This window comes from Cherax quadricarinatus, chromosome 11 (assembly GCF_038502225.1).
Source record: "Cherax quadricarinatus isolate ZL_2023a chromosome 11, ASM3850222v1, whole genome shotgun sequence".
NCBI classification, from domain to species: Eukaryota; Metazoa; Arthropoda; class Malacostraca; order Decapoda; family Parastacidae; genus Cherax; species Cherax quadricarinatus.
This window is the reverse complement of record NC_091302.1, coordinates 55,433,636-55,453,986: the sequence shown is the minus strand read 5'-3', so window position 1 is coordinate 55,453,986 and position 20,351 is coordinate 55,433,636. Positions and strand designations below refer to the sequence as shown.

The following is a 20,351-nucleotide window of genomic DNA, read 5'->3' as shown; positions in this document are numbered from 1 at the left end:
GTATTATATGTGTGTGTGTGTGTGTGTGTGTGTGTGTGTGTGTGTGTGTGTGTGTGTGTGTGTGTGTGTGTGTGTGTGTGTGTGTGTGTGTGTGTGTGGTTTATCTTCATTCAATAGAGCTGAGTTTACGTATGCAAACACTTGACAACATAGATGTTTAGTGGGAGCCTTGATGACTTACCTGGAGTTTACCTGGAGAGAGTTTCGGGGGTCAACGCCCCCGCGGCCCGGTCTGTGACCAGGCCTCCTGGTGGATCAGCGCCTGATCAACCAGGCTGTTGCTGCTGGCTGCACGCAAACCAACGTACGAGCCACAGCCCGGCTGATCAGGAACTGACTTTAGGTGCTTGTCCAGTGCCAGCTTGAAGACTGCCAGGGGTCTGTTGGTAATCCCCCTTATGTGTGCTGGGAGGCAGTTGAACAGTCTCGGTCCCCTGACACTTATTGTATGGTCTCTTAACGTGCTAGTGACACCCCTGCTTTTCATTGGGGGGATGGTGCATCGTCTGCCAAGTCTTTTGCTTTCGTAGTGAGTGATTTTCGTGTGCAAGTTCGGTACTAGTCCCTCTAGGATTTTCCAGGTGTATATAATCATGTATCTCTCCCTCCTGCGTTCCAGGGAATACAGGTTTAGAAACCTCAAGCGCTCCCAGTAATTGAGGTGTTTTATCTCCGTTATGCGCGCCGTGAAAGTTCTCTGTACATTTTCTAGGTCGGCAATTTCACCTGCCTTGAAAGGTGCTGTTAGAGTGCAGCAATATTCCAGCCTAGATAGAACAAGTGACCTGAAGAGTGTCATCATGGGCTTGGCCTCCCTAGTTTTGAAGGTTCTCATTATCCATGACTGTGAGGGGCTCTTGATGCAAATTAAGGTTTTTAAAATCATTGCCTCTGAAATCTGAAATCCCGGGTGTTTATGACCCCTAAGGGTTTAGCATTAACAATGGCAATAATAATATGCTTTCTGGACACTGTTGAAAGTTTCCTAGCTGAGGCAGTTATAGCATCCCTAGTATCAGGTGAGGGGAAACCACGGAGGTACCAGGAACCAGGTTGGGGGATGTCAAGATAAGATTATTTTAACATGGTGTAACCTCACTCACCTCGACGAGATGGGAGGCTTGGACTTGAGTGTGTAAAAACCATTATCATCGCTGCCTTCCTTCAAGATCACCTCGAAATCGTTGAAATCCAGCTCGACTATGTCGAAGCCGAGGTCGATACCAGACTCTGGTGCCGTCATGGCGTGATAGAGGACCAAACACGAGGGATAAAACCAGTGAGACGGTTATAATAAGGCTTCCCTCCCGCAAGTTGTTTGACAACTGAACACAGAGAATGACTCAACTTCCCGCTACCTCCCTCAGCTACTCAGGGGCATTCTATCACTTCCACCACAAACAATCTTTAATATTAACTACCAACTTGGTTATATATTTTTCGGACATAGTCTAAAATATTATGATATTATACAGTATTGAGGAAGAATTTCCATACTGTGAAATATCTAAACATTTATATGATATATTTCAGAGACGTAAAATGTTGCCAGACGTCACTTAAACATACCCCTGGCAACAAATATTTATTTCTTGAGTTTATATATATACAGCGTCTGTCACTCCTTCTTGGATTTACATACACGTAACTTATACAACATTTATTGATTTAAGTAAATGTAAACTGTACAACAATTCTTAAATAAGAAGTTCAATAGTTAATGTTTCCCCATAAAAAGTTGTAGTTTTCTCTGATGGTTGTCTGGCCGACCATTTTCTATGATGTTGCGTCGCTTAACACCTCGTGCATCAGTGATCAATTAATCTTTATTTGTACAAAACTTCATTATACTGACGTGAAATTGAGAATATTTAGGGTACATACCTTTTATTATATTTATATTAGACGTTATTTCGGAAAAATTAAAAGAAAATGTGAAATATAATGAAATTAAGAAACTTAATGGGAGCTTAAATAAGGAGATTATTAATTATATGTAAATAAATATATAAATATGTAGGGGAAGCGGTAAACCAGTATGGGTTTACAGTATCTGGAAAATGTGAGGCAATCAAGTTCGATACATGGAAGGAAATGACAAGTTCAATTCCTTGGATCAAGAGCCCCTCACTAGTATCAAGGAGTCTCACTTAAGAGATAACTTAAGACATTACAATAACTTTAGTATTTGATCAATGTCGTTTTCCTCACTAAAGTTAGTTCCCATAATTACAGAAGAATTTCTTCCATAATAATGGGAATCCACTTTTTGTGTGAGTTTGGCATTAATTACTTCTTAAAAATGTTCAGTGTTAGACAGGGTTTGTCGTGGGCATTATTTTATATTGTGAAAATGTAAGGAACATTAAGAAATCCAACCTACAGTAACCTAACGCAATTAACAACACTCCGCCAGCGGTAGATGTGGGATTGGCACGCTTTTGTTTATTTTAGATTAATTTATGTTTACATTTGTTGTTATTGGCTTGAAGGGTCAATATTAAATGTTGATTGGCCTTGACATAGTAAGTAAATAAGTTTATTCAGGTATACACAAGTACAGTTACGTAGATTATCATACATAGTAACGAATGCCCGAAATGCCTAGCCATGCTAAGCGTTCTAGTGGTACACTCTGTAATCACAATTTTACTACATGTAAACCAAACAATAACCAAATTTCTGTAAACTCAACATTGTAATCCTTATAGAGAATAAACTTTGAATTGAATTGAATTGAATATGTGTAGAGAACCTGGGATAACACAAAAAAGCCAGACAAACTGACTTATTTGGGGTTCTTTTATTTTTATTGGGGTCCTGAAATAAATATATTATTTTTTCTAATATCTCCTGAATGATTTGTGCAGGGGTACAGACACCATGCTTTTATTTTATAAAATAATTAAGTTTACGTACAATTACCATACACTGTTTAACGTACGTGTAAATTACAAAGGATATCCCCAAGAGTCAAAGTGACTTATTTCCAACTTCTGACCAGATTATTTATAGGAAGGTTGAAGCAGGGTAGAAAATTCTAAATAGCTTTGCTTTTGCTCGAGATGAATGTATAGTTATTGTTGTCAGAGACTCAAATTAGCTATATTGATTGAACATGCAGTAACAAGGATAAGAAGTAGGTGTTAGTAATGTAGTTAATAAGCTAGCTAACATTATGTCAGGTAGTGTAAACTAAACCATTATCTGCCTCAGTGTGGGAGAAAATGATGTTGAGAAATGCAGGAGACAAGAGTTGCTGGCCAAGTACAAGGCAGCTATTGGTTTAATTAGGTCAAAGAAGGGGAGTCCGATCATATATAGAATTTTCCCGTAGAAGAGGAGTGGGCAGTGAATGGATGACTAGAGCAATTGGTGTATATTGCTGGCTAGATAAGATCATTTCTATGGTAAACATAATATGTATGAAAGGGATGTTGGGTGCATCTTTCTTAGGCAGGGGTGGCAGCATTAGCTAATTCAATGAATAATAATAATAATAATAATAATAATAATAATAATAATAATAATCTTTACTTTTACAAGCAGTACATGATACAATTGACATAAACCTAGCTGGCAACATTGACATACTATATAGAAAGCCCTGGTTATGTAGAGAATTTTGGGAAAGAAGTTGTTTCAAAACTGAGTAAGACTTTCAAGTAATAAAATAAATTTGGTCATCTCAAAAATTTCTGATATTATCCTAACACCACAAGACTTTGAAAAGGCAATACATGACATGCTCATCCACTCTGCTCCAGACCCAGACCCATGGAACTCCGTGTTCATGCACTCTGCTCCAGACCCAGACCCATGGAACTCCGTGTTCATGCACTCTGCTCCAGACCCAGACCCATGGAACTCCGTGTTCATCAAGAACTGCAGGAAGCCCCTGTCACGTGCCGTCAGCATTGTATAATAATAATATCTTTATTTACTACAAGTACATGTACAAGGTATACAGACCATAGCTGACATCTACCAGTACATGTACAAGGTATACAGACCATAACTGACATCTACCAGTACATGTACAAGGTATACAGACCATAACTGACATCTACCAGTACATGTACAAGGTATACAGACCATAACTGACATCTACCAGTACATGTACAAGGTATACAGACCATAGCTGACATCTACCAGTACATGTACAAGGTATACAGACCATAACTGACATCTACCAGTACATGTACAAGGTATACAGACCATAACTGACATCTACCAGTACATGTACAAGGTATACAGACCATAACTGACATCTACCAGTACATGTACAAGGTATACAGACCATAACTGACATCTACCAGTACATGTACAAGGTATACAGACCATAACTGACATCTACCAGTACATGTACAAGGTATACAGACCATAGCTGACATCTACCAGTACATGTACAAGGTATACAGACCATAGCTGACATCAGTGACATACTACTATATAGAAAGCCGCTTGTTATGCTGAGCATTTCGGGCAAATTAGGTCAGATTTGTCCTAAGATGCGACCCAAACCAGTCGACTAACACCCAGGTACCCACTTTACTGATGGGTGAACATAGATATCCGGAGTAAGGAAACATGTCCAATGTTTCCACTCCTTCGCTAGGAATCGAACCCGGACTCTCGCCGTGTGAAGCGAGAGCGTCTGCCTCTAGGCCATGGGCCACCATGTGGAGAAGGAGCATGGACACGGGTTATCTCATACTCACAAAAAGCAACAGGCACAGCCCCAGTCTACAAAGGTGGCAGTAAAAGAATTGCAAACAACTACAGACCGATAGCACTAACATCCCAAATAAAAATCTTTGAAAGGGTTCTAAGAAGCAAGATCGCCAACCACCTAGATACCCATCAGTTACACAACCCAGGGCAACACGGGTTTAGAGCAGGTCGCTCCTGCCTGTCGCAGCTACTGGACCACTATGACAAGGTCCTGGATGCTATAGAGGATAAACAAAATGAAGATGTAGTATACACAGACGTTGCAAAAGCCGTCGACAAGTGTGACCACGGTGTAATAGCATACAAAATGCGTGATAAAGGAATAACAGGAAAAGTTGGTAGATGGATCTATAACTTCCTGACAAATAGAACACAAAGAGAAATAGTAAACAGTGTAAAGTCTGAGGCAGTTCCAGTGAAAAGCTCTGTTCCACAAAGCACAAAACTCGCTCCCATCCTATTCCTCATCCTCATATCCGACATAGACAGAGATGTAAGCCATAGCTCCATGTCTTCCTTTGCGGATGACACCCGAATTGTCATGACAGTGACCTCCATCGAAGACACCGCAAGACTCCAAGCGGACATCAACCAAATCTTCAAACAGGCCACTCAAAACAATATGAAGTTCAATGAAGAGAAATTTCAACTACCCAGATATGGAAAACACGAGGAAATTAAAACTGTATCAGGGTATACTGCAAGTTCTAACCATAATGTGAAGGACCTGGGAGTGATAATGTCAGAGGATCTCGCCTTCAAAGACCACAACAATGTATCTACTGCATCTACTAGGAAAATGAAAGGATAGATAATGAGAACCTTCAAAACTAAGGACGCCAAGCCCATGATGATTCTCTTCAAATCGCTTGTTCTCTCTAGGCTGGAATACTGCTGTACACTAACTGCCCCCTTCAAGGCTGGCGAAATTACTGACCTGGAGAGTGTACAAAGAACTTTCACGGCACACATAAATACGACAAGGCACCTAAATTACTTTGAACGGGTGAAGTCCTTGATTTGTATTCCCTTGAATGCAGGCAAGAGAGATACATTATAATATACACTTGGAAAATCCTAGAGGGATTAGAACCAAACTTGCACACGAAAATTACTCCCTATGAAAGGAAAAGACTCGACAGGAGATGCAACATTTCCCCAATGAAAAGCAGGGTTGTCACGAGTACATTGAGAGACAACACAATAAGTGTCAGGTTCCCAAGACTGTTCAACTGCCTCCCAGCATACATAAGGGGGGATTACCAATAGACCGCTGGCTGTCTTCAAGAAGGCGCTGGACAAACACCTAAGTTAGTACCTGACCAGCCGGGTTGTGGTTCGTACTTCAGTTTTCGTGCGGCCAGCAGTAACAGCCTGGTTGATCAGACCCTGATCCACCACGAGGCCTGGTCTCAGACTAAGCCGGGGGCGTTGACCCCCGAAACCCTCTCTAGGTATATTAGGAAAGCAAGATAGCTCATACAATAGTCACTGGTAAAAATAAGGGAACTGAATTTCGTAGTGACAGATGAGAAAAGGCGAGGCAAAAACGTTCTTATCATCCACGCAAATAGTCAGAGTTCAAGAAATGTAACAGACGAACTAAGAGTAACTGCATGTGGAGGAATCATAGATATTATTTTAGTATCCGAGATCTGGTTCAATCTGAAGAATCATGTGTACTGAATGCCACATACAGGGCTATAAATTATACCATACCTGGAGTTTACCTGGATTATTATTATTATTATAATCAAGGGGGAAGCGCTAAACCCGGAGGATTATACAGCGCCTGGGGGGGGGATGTGGAAGGCATTCAGGCTTAATTTGGGAAACTGGAGCACAGATCCAATTCCCTAAATCAAGAGCCCCTCACCAACATCAAGGAACCTTCCTTGAGGGGAGTTTACCTGGAGAGAGTTCCGGGGGTCAACGCCCCCGCGGCCCGGTCTGTGACCAGGCCTCCTGGTGGATCAGAGCCTGATCAACCAGGCTGTTACTGCTGGCTGCACGCAAACCAACGTACGAGCCACAGCCCGGCTGATCAGGAACCGACTTTAGGTGCTTGTCTAGTGCCAGCTTGAAGACTGCCAGGGGTCTGTTGGTAATCCCCCTTATGTATGCTGGGAGGCAGTTGAACAGTCTCGGGCCCCTGACACTTATTGTATGGTCTCTTAACGTGCTAGTGACACCCCTGCTTTTCATTGGGGGGATGTTGCATCGTCTGCCAAGTCTTTTGCTTTCGTAGTGAGTGATTTTCGTGTGCAAATTCGGTACTAGTCCCTCTAGGATTTTCCAGGTGTATATAATCATGTATCTCTCCCTCCTGCGTTCCAGGGAATACAGGTTCAGGAACCTCAAGCGCTCCCAGTAATTGAGGTGTTTTATCTCCGTTATGCGCGCCGTGAAGGTTCTCTGTACATTTTCTAGGTCAGCAATTTCACCTGCCTTGAAAGGTGCTGTTAGTGTGCAGCAATATTCCAGCCTAGATCGAACAAGTGACCTGAAGAGTGTCATCATGGGCTTGGCATCCCTCGTTTTGAAGGTTCTCATTATCCATCTTGTCATTTTTCTAGCAGATGCGATCGATACAATGTTATGGTCCTTGAAGGTGAGATCCTCCGACATGATCACTCCCAGGTCTTTGACGTTGGTGTTTCGCTCTATTTTGTGGCCAGAATTTGTTTTGTACTCTGATGAAGATTTAATTTCCTCGTGTTTACCATATCTGAGTAATTGAAATTTCTCATCGTTGAACTTCATATTGTTTTCTGCAGCCCACTGAAAGATTTGGTTGATGTCCGCCTGGAGCCTTGCAGTGTCTGCAATGGAAGACACTGTCATGCAGCTTCGGGTGTCATCTGCAAAGGAAGACACGGTGCTGTGGCTTTCATCCTTGTCTATGTCGGATATGAGGATGAGGAACAAGATGGTAGCGAGTACTGTGCCTTGTGGAACAGAGCTTTTCACCGTGCCTGCCTCGGACTTTACTCTGTTGACTACTACTCTCTGTGTTCTGTTAGTGAGGAAATTATAGATCCATCGACCGACTTTTCCTGTTATTCCTTTAGCACTGATAAGAGTTAGCAGGAAAGTTGGCGGAAGTGGCACACGGAACCTGTTAGGCTGTAGTTTCTCGAAGAACATGAAAAGCTATTATCAGGTATGATCTGTTGACCTCTAAAGCAGTAACTATAGTTACTGCCTTAATTTAGGGGTCAATGACAGTTGATTCCATGTATCAGAAACCTTTCCCATGAAGACAGGCGGCTGGACACACTCAATTTGCACTCTCTGGAAAAATGTAGAACGAGGAGACAGGTAACTTTGATGTAAAAAATGGAAAACAGCAATTACCTGGAGTTTACCTGGAGAGAGTTCCGGGGGTCAACGCCCCCGCGGCCCGGTCTGTGACCAGGCCTCTTGGTGGATCAGAGCCTGATCAACCAGGCTGTTGCTGCTGGCTGCACGCAAACCAACGTACGAGCCACAGCCCGGCTGATCAGGAACTGACTTTAGGTGCTTGTCCAGTGCCAGCTTGAAGACTGCCAGGGGTCTGTTGGTAATCCCCCTTATGTGTGCTGGGAGGCAGTTGAACAGTCTCGGACCCCTGACACTTAGTGTATGGTCTCTTAACGTGCTAGTGACACCCCTGCTTTTCATTGGGGGGATGGTGCATCGTCTGCCAAGTCTTTTGCTTTCGTAGTGAGTGATTTTCGTGTGCAAGTTCGGTACTAGTCCCTCTAGGATTTTCCAGGTGTATATAATCACGTATCTCTCCCTCCTGCGTTCCAGGGAATACAGGTTTAGGAACCTCAAGCGCTCCCAATAATTGAGGTGTTTTATCTCCGTTATGCGCGCCGTGAAGGTTCTCTGTACATTATAGTAATATAGCGTATTGAAAATATTCAACCAAGACAGGAGTCACTGCAATGAATTCAAGTTCTACAAATTTTAGATTTAGAAAGGATATAGGGGTATACTGATTCAGGTATACACAAATAGTTACAGAGATTATCATACATAGCGGCATATATAGAGAACCTATGATAACCCCAAAAAAAGTCAAAGTGACTTATTTCCATTGGGGTCCTTCTTATGTTTAGTGAGAACCGCTACATCTGTAATACCTCAAAGAATGTATTACAGTGGTAGACACACCTGTCCATTAGTACAGACACCTAACAAGATCCAGTCAGGTTAAGGCCCCAGGGTCTGCCCGGTAATTAGATGAGTGACTACAATAGACACGGATGGAGGTGCCATGATGAGCCAAGGTATTTTTTTTACCTGACATAATATACAAGAGGCAGGCGTACGTGAATTATTTCAAAAGCAGCGGGTTATTAAGTAATTGAGGGTGAATTGGGAGCCCGTGTGTGAGGTTGTGTGGTCCCTGTTGTGCAGCCAGTCAATGCAACCACAACTGTGGAGGTTATTATATAATATGTATATATAAATTTCAACCTTATGTTTAATTCCTTTTTGGAAATATCATGACGTTTATATATTTGAATTATATAATTAGTCTGTTTTTGTGTTTAGTTTGAGATAATTCGCAATGAATTAGTAAAAGGAACAGAGATTATTTCCATTCCCTAAAAGGAAAAAAAACTAATTTAAATCATTGTATTTTGCACATTTTTTAAACCTAATATTATTCTAAAAATATATGTAGCATACTGAATATATCTTGGTAAAAAAATCATGTAGCTTGTAGGTAATAATGAGTGCAGTTTATCCATTCTGATGCTGCATGTGCTCCCTCTGGCCTCCCTTCCCAGCTGATCTTGAGTCGTGTGAAGACCTCAGCCACAGTCGGGTAAATATTACATTATTTCTTCCCTCACATTCATCACTTAACTATTTACACACTTCACTACTTCCTATCTACTAGTATATCGAGGCATGGTGTGTGTATGAGAGTGTGTTAGAGAGTAATGATGCTGGTGGATGGGAGTGGTGCAGCAGACGACGCCTTCAAGCCGGCTCCAGCCTCACTATTGTGAAATTATTGCTATATCAAAGCCTTGTAGTCATTCACTCTAGCATATTACCTCCGTTCATTACGTAGTTTTCTTATTATATCTCTTATTCGTTTTAGTAAAATATTTCCTGTATTAATGGTACTGAAGTGGAGTTAACGCTATTGTGGTACTGAGAGGTGAGCCATAAAGGCTAAGCAGGTGGTTGTTTAGATGGAATTTTCGCTCTTATTTACTGTATATATGCTTATTATATGTATATCAGTAAGAAGTACATTAGTAGGAAGGTTATTGTACTAAGACCAGAGATCAGTACGTAAGATAACTTACAAAATTAATATACATTTCTTGAGTACATTGATATTGCTAGATAATTCATTGTTTTAGTTTAAATTAAACATGTATAAACTTTTAGCCATTCAAGAGATTTCTTGATGTCGTAGGCTCTTGATCCAAGGAATTGTATTTGTCATCATTAATTGAATCTACCAGTAATAGGTAAAGTAAATTTAGGATTAATGCTTAAAAGATGACATCCTTAAGAGTTAATGAAACCACTAGGATTATTAAGTCAAAGGTAATGCAAGAGTAAAATATGGATTATTTCCATTAGGGTTCTTCTCGAGGATGTCACCCACAGCAACAAAATTGACAAACTCTCAGGTTTTTACCTTATTGGGTTAAATCTTCATAAACCACTTTTTATTCCCCATAGTATCTGTATGCTCTTAAGACCATTGTAAAAAAAAATTCTGAAGGTTATTACCTGGAGAGGGTTTTGGGAGTTAACGCCCCTGCAGCTCGGTCTGAGACCATGTCTTGTGGTGGATCAGGGTCTGATCAACCAGGCTGTTACTGCTGGCCGCATGCAAGCTGTACGAACCATAGCCCGGTTGGTCAGGTACTGACTAGGTGCCTGTCCAGTGTCTTCTTGAAGACAACCAGGGGTCTATTGGTAATCCCCCTTATGTATGTTGGGAGACAGTTGAACAGTCTTGGGCCCCAGACACTTAGTGTTGTCTCTGTGTACATGTGGTGTCCCTGCTTTTCATTGGGGGAATGTATGCAAAGCCCAAGTAAAAATGTAGTTAGGTACATATTTACTGCTAGGTATACATCATTACCTAATGTGTTGGTTTACTCTATTTTATTACCATCTGTATCAGGTGTATGGAGTAACTAATAATAAAACAGCTGCAGAAAAGGAGTGATTGATGTGTGTTTTTTAACTGTTGCAATAATAAGTGGAACAAGAAGCTGACCTTACTAATGCTCATGACTTGGTTTTTAGTGTCCTCAGCTCACATGCCTGAGGGACTGAAGATTGCTGAGTCTCATGCAAGGGTTAACATTGGCATGCTTCCTTACAACTGCTGCCCCAGTTCACTTAGCAGCAAATAGGTACCTGGGTGTTAGTTGCCCGTTGTAGGTCGCATCCTTAGGAATGAGATTAAAGGACTCCGGTGGAAATCTGACCAACGGTCCCCAGTGACACACTTTATTTGGTTATCGTGACTGCTAACCCTCAGGATTAAAAATCTAAACCTCTTCTTACACTACTATTCATTGGTCCTGAGATGGCATACATGTCAAAGTATTGTTTCTTGAGATATTGCTGGGTAGTAATCAGATGCCCTTGCCAGAAAACTTTAAAAATAACCCAAATATTAATTAGCTTTTATGGGAAAAAGTAATTTTCCTGCTTATAATTTCACTGACACTATGGCTCCCTCTGGTTTAGTGCTTAATTGGAGTACTGTATATTTTAATTTACTGAAATTGTGAACCTTCAGTTATAACACCATTAATTAGAATGTCATAATGTATTCTTCCCCTTAAGTCCAGATGGTGGTTTACTTGTTAACTCATTTCCTGTCTCACATGTTGATGCCAGTGTTGCTCTGATAGATCTACATTTTAAGCAAAGGAATATCAATTGCCACTTAAGTGCCTCCTGGTACTGGACAATGCTCCTGCTCGTTCTCCAGACTCAGAAGACCATTTGTTTAGGGACTTCCGTTTTATAACAGTGAAGTTCTTGCCTCCTAATGCCACTCCTCTCATCCAGCCCATTGACCAGCAGGTTACTTCTAACTTCAAAAAAGTCAACAGGAAAGCAATCTTTCAAAAGTGCTTTGAAGTGACCTCTGACACTGACTTGACCCTAAGAGAGTTCTGGAGGAATCGCTTAATATCCTCCATTGCATAAGCCTTATAGGTAAGGCTTGGCAGGGAGTGACTTCCAGGACTTTGTACTCTGCTTGGAGAAAATTGTGACCAGAATGTGTCCTCAACAAGGAGGCTGACCCTGATGACCCTACGCCTGTTGTGGAATCTGTTGTGTCTTTGGGGAAGTTCGTGGGGTTGGATGTGAGTGGCCAGGATGTTGAATAGTTGGTGGAGGACCACAGGGAAGAGCTGCAAGACCTTCATCTGTAACAGCAACAGACCATAGCTGAGGAAATGGCTTTAGAGGAGGAGGAGGAAGAGAGAAGGGAGAATGGATTCTTCAGTGATTAAGGACATGTGTGCAAAGTGGAGTGAGCTGCAAAGTTTTGTACAGAAATATCACCCTAACCAAGCTGAAACAAGCCATATCTGCAACATGTTCAGTGACAAAACCTTGTCCCACTTTAGGCAAATCTTAGAGACACCAGAAACAGACACCTCTGGACAGTTTTTTGTGCGACTGGTGCAGTGACTCTCACGCTGGTCCTAGTGGCAGTAAAAGAAAAAAGTAACCCCAGAGAGGGCTTTGATACCTGAAGTCTTCCATAAGCCAACAAGAGTCTTAAATAAAGGTATGTAATAGTAATTTAAATGCTCATTTATTTATTTTATTTAGTTCTCGTTGTTTTGTGTATGTAAAACTATAGTTAATGTTTAAAAAATGTATTTTTTTTTGGTTAATATTTTTGGGTGTCTGGAACGGATTAGTTGTATTTACATGAATTCTTATGGGAAATATTTTGGTTTTCGGCCTTATTATTATTATTTATTAGAGAAAGCTTGCATTGTGTTGGAAACTAAACAATATTGTATTTATTAGTATTATTATTGTTATTATAACAGTGGAACCTCGGTTTTTGTATGCCCTAGTTTGTGCGTAAAACTAGTTATTCTCTATAAAATATAATTTTTTGTTAATATTTTTGGTTATCTGGAAGAGATTAATTGGATTTACATTATTTCTTATTACAAGTATTAACAAAAATAAAATTTTATAGAGAATAACTATAGTTTTACATACCAACTAGGGCATACGAAAACCAAAGTTCCACTGTATTATCATAATAAAAACACTTTACATTGTACATAATGTAAAATGTATGTATTATGGTATAATACAAGCGTGTGTTTGCTTACATCCTCTGCCCGTCAGTCCTCTCTCATTTACTCATTCTCTCTCTCTCTCTCTCTCTCTTTCTCGTTTATTTGTTTTATCTCGTTTGCTTACCTCTCGCCCTACATTAATATTAGAAATATTTTAAGGTAAGTAATGAGTGAATTGCATATGCATATTATCGCTCTGGGATGCTTTAAATGTTAACCCGTAAACGGTCCAAATGTATATACACATTTTTACCTCTAGTGCCCCAAACGTATATGTACGTTTTGTGTGTCATACATTTAACATTGCCACGATAAGCCTGAGTCGCCTAGACATGAGAGAATGGGTGTGCGCACTCACTGTGTGCCATATTAAAATAATTGGGGATGCCTGGGTACTATATGCTCTTTTTTCCAATTAAAAACCAATGATTTTTCTGTTTTTCTCAAAAAATTTGGGGCACTACGGTAGATAACATATATACTTTTGGACTGTTTACGGGTTAAGTGGATGGGGTGGGGTGGCCTGGCTGGCTACAATACTTACCACAAGTGATTTCTTACCATAAATACTGTCCAAACGTAGATCTACGTTTGCTTGCGTAGTGCTCCGAACGTAGATCTACATTTTTTTAACATTCTTTGTTATAGCAAAAATCAAGGTTGTAGCGCTACGCGTGTAAACATAGATCTACGTTTGGACAGTTTAAGGATTAATGAGTGTATTATGTGTACATATTTTAGTTTTTTATTGTTTTTAATGCCTAGTTCTATTGCTAACTTAATATAAGTTAGTATCAACTTACCTAGCATTTATATGCATTTGTAAGTGGGGGGGGGGAAAAAAAGGGCGTTCCACTTCATGGCGGTAGCCTGGAACTTAACCTGCCGTATAAGTGGGGCCCTACTGTACTGTGAAAACATTTAGTTGCAAATAGATAAGGGTAATCTACCAAAATTTATCAATTTTTTTTTTTTTTTCCAGAAAATATGTCCCCTCCTGTTTATGCTGACCTCGGCAAGTCTGCCAGAGATGTCTTTGGCAAAGGCTTCCATTTTGGCGTCCTCAAACTTGAGTGCAAAAGTAAAACTGCCACTGGTGTGGAGATTACAGCAGGTGGCTCCAATGTTCTGGAGTCTGGTAAAGTTGCAGGCAATCTTGAGACCAAGTACAAGGTGAAAGAACATGGTAAGTAGCTGGTATTAAGTTGGTTTATTGTATTAATACCCATTATATAAAGAGCTTATTGCCCACATTCCTTTAGTGTACTAGTGGTCCATGCTACCTAATTAATTATTCACAAACATGTTCCTCATTGTGTGGCTTTCTTAACCATTTTCCAAGGCAGGGTGACCTGAAAAATTACTCATGATCTGAACTATTGGGAAGGCACAGATTTATTAGGTTATTGACCACTGAATTTTAAATACACCCACTCCACTTTTAAAGTGAAGATGCCACTATCTAACCTAAAGTAGTGTACATGTACTATAGTTGTGGTATAAAACATGGTAATAGATATGGACAGGTGGTTGAAAGACAAGTGAGGAAACACTTGTCCAAATTTGGGAAGGTCAGTCATGTGACTTGAATCACTACTAACATACGAAGGGTCAAGTGACCTACCAGGTTCATATAGAGGTACTATTTAATTCTCTGACTATTTTGCTGTCATCTCTACTCATTTTTGCAACCATTGGCAACAATGTTGATCTGATAATGACTCAGAACACATTACATTTTATCAAACTAAGTTTGGGCTTCTGGTCTTCTTGTCCTCAATACCGAGATTGGGAGACAACACTCGCGTCTTCGCATTGGACACACACTTCTAACTCGTGGATATCTCATGGAGAGGTGTCCTGTTCCACTTCGTTAATTGTGTTAATTTCCCATATTCTATTGGACTGTCCTGTCTGTCAACGAGCACACAGGATTTTTCTCTGATGATGTCACCACTCTAACACCCTTACTTTATTTTCCCTTATTGCTGATGGCCCCACCTTTGACAGACTCCCTTTTTGACTTTTTGACAGCAACTGATTTATTACACAAACTTTGGTAATCCTTCCTTTAGCACTTCCTACAGCCCTTCCTAACTTGACCTTTGTTGGCCTCTCCACTATTACTATCCTTTGATCCTGCATCAATTCCTACCCAGCAGCACTGTATGACCCTAGTAGGTTTAGCACTTCTTTTTGACTTGTAATAATAATAATACTAGTATCCCATAATGTTTGCTTATGTCTTTTTAAACTACTGTACAGTTAAACAATTTAACGTAGTACCTTTCTTCTAGGGAGGTGCCTTGATTCAACTAATAATTGAACCTCTCCTCATTTTTTGGTTCTAAGCTGATTGTCTCGCATTCCCCAGGTGCTGTATGACAGCTACAAACTAAGTGCTTACCCATGATGATAAAACCTGTATACTTTTGGCTGACTTTGAGGGCTTTTCTACCCTACCAGCCCAATGGTTGGCCAAGCTTCCTCATTCTGTACCTGTTCATTATGTCTGTTGCTGTTTTTGGACCTCTGGCCCACATAGCCATCAGTCTGGTTGATCGGACACCTAGTCCAGGTAGTAATCCTGTTTACTTTTAAAGACTTGATTTGTTCTAGCAGTTCTGATATCTGCTGGTAGGTTGAAAATTCTTTGGCCAAGAATGTTGATGGTGCTCTCTTATTGTGCCTATGGCATCTCTGCTTTTCTCTTAATTCATTTTATACCTCCATCCATATCTCCAGAAAGTTTATGGTAATTTGAAGATTTGGGGCAGGGTCTTCTAATGCCTTTCAGGTGTAATTATGAAAATTTTTTACAATACAACCTTCATGGTTGGTGGCATCACATTATCTTTTCCTTGCCACAATTACTGTTTTTTTTTTCCCCCCCCTCTCCAACAAGTCGGCTGTCTCCCACCGAGGCAGGGTGACCCAAAAAAGAAAGAAACCCGAAACCCCTCCTTTAGAGTGCAGGCATTGTACTTCCCATTTCCATTACTGTTATCTATAAGTATTCTTCATTTGACTGAAGAAACCTAATTATTGACTGAAGATACCTAATTATTACACATCCTACTCATCTTCCAGGTGTATATTTTCACGTATCACTTTCCTCGTGGAGTACATTCCAAGTATACTGAGGTATTTCCAGTAGTTTCGTTGCTTTGACTATGCAGACAGTAAATTCTTTGTCTAGCTCTGGTAACTCCTGCTTTGAACAGAACTATGAGAACAGAGCAATATTCTTGATTTAAAAGCACAAGCAATTTAAGTAGAACTATCATTTGCATTATTTTTCTTTTGAAAGCTCTCATTGTCTGCCCTATATTTTTTTCTTGCCTTTGCTGCATTAGGTTTATTGTTCTCAAAATGACTTACTATCAGACAGTATTTATCCTAAGTCTACCTGTTTATTTGGAGATGGTCTCCCTGTATTCTGTATTGTGCTGGTATTAAGTTCATTCTTTCCATATCAAAGAACTGAAATTTGTCATCACTGAGCAATGTTATTTTCATTTGCTCTTTTGAAGCCTTTCTATATCTAATATTTCTACTGAGGTCACTTGTACTTTGACACTGTCCACAAAGGATATGTAGCTGAGAATAGGTGAAGGTGCTAGGACCATGCCTTGTGTACTGAGTTAGATCTGTGTTGATTTTAAGTTGCATAGGATTAAGTTGTACGTCAGAGATGTGAGATTTTGTTCGGATATTAAACCTCGGAGGGTTAGCCACAGTCATTGCATCATCGAGGACTGTCTTATTTCCATTGGGAGTCCTTAAATTTTGTCCCCCTAGGATGACTCACACCAGTCAGTTTGCACCCAGCTACCTACTTGGCAGGTGAATGGGGAACAGGTGTAAGGAAATGGTCAATGTTTCCACCCTTGCCAGAGATTGAACGATGGACACTCGGTGTGTGAAGTAAGAGCGTTGCCTTCCAGGCCACAGGACGTGTCTTTAAATAAAATTTTAAGGCAGTTTAGCTTGAATGAACTTTGCTTAACCGCTTAACTGGCTGCGTCATAGTACTACGCCATGAGCTCATCTCATTCAAGATAAGCTGTAAGCAGAAAATTTGGGGGCTAGATATGAGAGAATGGGTCTGTGCAGTAAGTGTGCACCATATAAAAAAAAACCTGCAGCACACAGTGCATAATGAGAAAAAAAAGTGTTTTTGGTTTAAAGTATCAACTTTGCGGTGTATTCTCAGTATCTTGATCTCATTTGATAGAATGGAAGATATATAACAGAAATAGAGATGATTTTGATTGATTTTAGGACTGGAAATAGCTTGAAATAGAGCTCAAATTAGTGGATGTATTTGATTTTTGCTGATATTCAAGAGTAAACGTATCATGTCACTTGTCCAATACACATCAATTTGTGGGTCTGTTATGCATTTACGAATGCACTGATATAAATTATACAATTATTACAGTATTGCATAAGTTTTTTTTTTTTTTTTTTTTTTTTTTTTTTTTTTTTTTTTTTTTTTTTTTTTTTTGTAAATAAAATTTCTTTGAATAAAAAATAAAAATGGTATTCATGTGTAAAGCGTTGGAACGTAACTAAAGAAAAGAGGAAGTGTTATTTTAGTGCCAGGAATGCCTGCTGTTGTTTATTCTGGACCCTATTTTGAAACTGGAATATTTTGAAATTTGTGTGAAATTGGCCAAATTACCAATTTCTTATCACTTTATTGGGTAGTTGAAATAGTTGATTGAGCAATTTCTAGTGCTCAATTGATAAAATGGAAGACATAGCAAAAGAGCGAAGAATTTGGAACAATGTAATTGGCCTAAAATAGGACTCAGTGGGCAAAATTGCCGATGCATAAAAATTCGCTGACATGGCAGAATTTGTGAAAGTGTAATTTTGTCAGTTTTCCATCAGATTTTGTGCTTTGTTTTATTACCTCTAGAAAGATTCTCTACCATGTCACGAGATTTTTTTTTTTTTATTCTTGGACACTGGACAAATCTCAGGACAGGGGTCTAGACAGTGAAAGAGTTAATGATCATAACAGTTTATGTACTGTGATATTTATGCATGAACATAAAACCACAGAACACAGGTTTCAGAAAAGTGTTTTTAATGTTCTGACTAAAATTAAATGTTATTTTTGTATTTACGAAATTTAATTATTCAATATGAATTTATAACTCCACTCTTTGTTTATAATTATGATAGTTTTTTATTTTAATGCTGATAATATACATTCTTATCCAGGACTATTATTAGCAGTGCATTTTTCTTTGAAGATTTGTTAATTGTAATACTGGGCAATACTTTTCAGGGTTGACCTTTACGGAGAAGTGGAACACAGACAACACACTGAACACAGAAGTTGCATTGGACGACAAGGTTGCCAAGGGGCTCAAGCTTGTTCTCAACACCACCTTTGCTCCACAGACAGGCAAGAAGTCTGGAGTGCTTAAATCTACTTACAAGACTGATGCTTTGTCTGTTAACCTAGATTCCACATTAGATCTTGGTGGTCCAGTAGTCAATGGTGCTACTGTGGCAAGCTACAAGAATTGGCTTGTTGGTTATCAGATGTCCTTTGATACTGCAAAATCAAAGCTCACCAAAAATAACTTCGCTGTTGGATTTACCAATCCAGACTTCATTCTTCACACGTATGCCAATGATGGAGCTGAATTTGGTGGCTCCCTCTTCCACAAAATTAATCCTGACTTGGAGGGTGCTGTTGACTTGGCTTGGTCTGCTGGATCCAACACTACACGCTTCTCCATTGGCTGCAAATATTCTCTGGACAAGGATGCTGCACTGCGAGCCAAGGTGAACAACAACTCTCAGGTTGGCCTAGGCTACCAGCAAAAGGTGCGTGATGGCATTACTCTGACACTATCAACTCTCATTGATGGTAAGAATTTCAATCAGGGTGGACACAAAGTTGGCCTGGCCATGGAACTAGAAGCCTAACTTCTTAAGGATGTAGCTGCTGGGGTCCTGCAGCCATTATATGATGAATATTTCTGGAGAGGGTGAAGAGCCATGGGCACTGGGCTCCTGTGGGGTGAACTGTTTCTACAGTTAAGTGCCCACATATGCTAAGTCCTAGATTCCAGTAGTGTAAATGAGCACTGTACATTAAACATTTACATGACCGACTGTACATTAAATATTTTTTATCTTCATGGGTGGCAGCAACGAGTTGAAGACTCGTTTTGCAGCTGTGAAGTTGATCTGTCTTCATGAAATGTCAATAAATTTTAAATGGTCTTTGATATGTTTTCTTAACATTTTCCATTTTGGGTGCATTGAAATTGTATAGAATAGGGTCTGTGCCTACTTATTCAAATCTCAATGCTTCATGTTTTATAAGTCACCTCATTAGTCATAATTTATGCATGGGCGAATTATGAATATCTGACTAGTATTTTTAATTACATATGTTGAAGTATGCTTGGCACATTAACTCAAAACTTTGTCTAACTGCATTGTTCATGAAATGTACATTGTGATAGTTCATTATTACAATAATTTTACTGTGGATTAAATACATAGTATATTTGTATATTAGAAATTTTGTTTTTATTTAACACACCAGTACTGGAGACTTGGCATGTAATACAAAGCAGTTGTAAAAGTCTCACTTATTTATTGGAAATTACAAATTTGTTTTGACTGAATTTTTTCCATTGTAACTTCGAGTTATTCGTGTGAAGAGTGTATACTGTATATACAATAGATGTGAAAAGGAAGATGTATTATTTGGCATTAATGCTTCAGTGTTGCTCAAAGGTTTGATCAGGCTTCTGATACCATATGTATATTAATTATCAACCAATTGTTTATAATTTTGCCATACTCTATGACCCTTGTGGGTTTAGTGCTTCCCCCTGTTTAAAATAATTTTGCCCCAAACACTGAACTTGTATCTAAGCACTTGAATTGCCTTGGTAAATTTAAGTTTATTAAATTCTCTTCCCTGTTAGTACATGCTTTATTTAAAATTAATGTTTATTACCCCTACTTGAAGGCTTTTTTTTATGCCGTTTAAATTTTATTCCTGTCTCATGTTTCGTAAATTCTCTGGTCTTTTCTCTTGTACCTTCAATAAACTTGACAAATGCTTATACTGTATTTATTCCAATGTCAAAACTGGTACTTGAAATGTATTTTTCCGTGGACACTATGGCTGGGTTAAGAGGTGCTGGTTTACTGCTGTTTTTGTGAAGATAAAGCTGTATATAGTAGAGATGGGTTTAGGATTTTGTGGATATAATCCTTTCAGCTGTAGGTACTTGGATGCTAGTATAGGGTGTT

At 39.5% G+C, this 20,351-nt stretch overlaps 1 protein-coding gene across 1 annotated transcript; it reads left to right on the top strand.

Annotated features, from left to right (window-relative positions):
• The first annotated feature begins 9,436 nt into the window (after positions 1–9,436).
• LOC128687583 (voltage-dependent anion-selective channel protein 2) lies at positions 9,437–19,304 on the top strand. The gene is made up of 3 exons (XM_053775105.2): positions 9,437–9,556; positions 14,035–14,238; positions 18,355–19,304. Exons 2-3 carry the CDS (start codon positions 14,040–14,042, stop codon positions 19,002–19,004), a joined length of 849 nt encoding a protein of 282 aa, XP_053631080.1. The 5' UTR covers positions 9,437–9,556; positions 14,035–14,039; the 3' UTR covers positions 19,005–19,304.
• Positions 19,305–20,351: the final 1,047 nt, after the last annotated feature.

Bases quoted from the DNA above. Each gene is read 5' to 3' on its own strand.
- LOC128687583 (XM_053775105.2), top strand. From the start codon at position 14,040: ATGTCCCCTCCTGTTTATGCTGACCTCGGCAAGTCTGCCAGAGATGTC. The intron at 14,239-18,354 runs GTAAGTAGCTGG...AATACTTTTCAG, and splicing joins GTACAAGGTGAAAGAACATG to GGTTGACCTTTACGGAGAAG.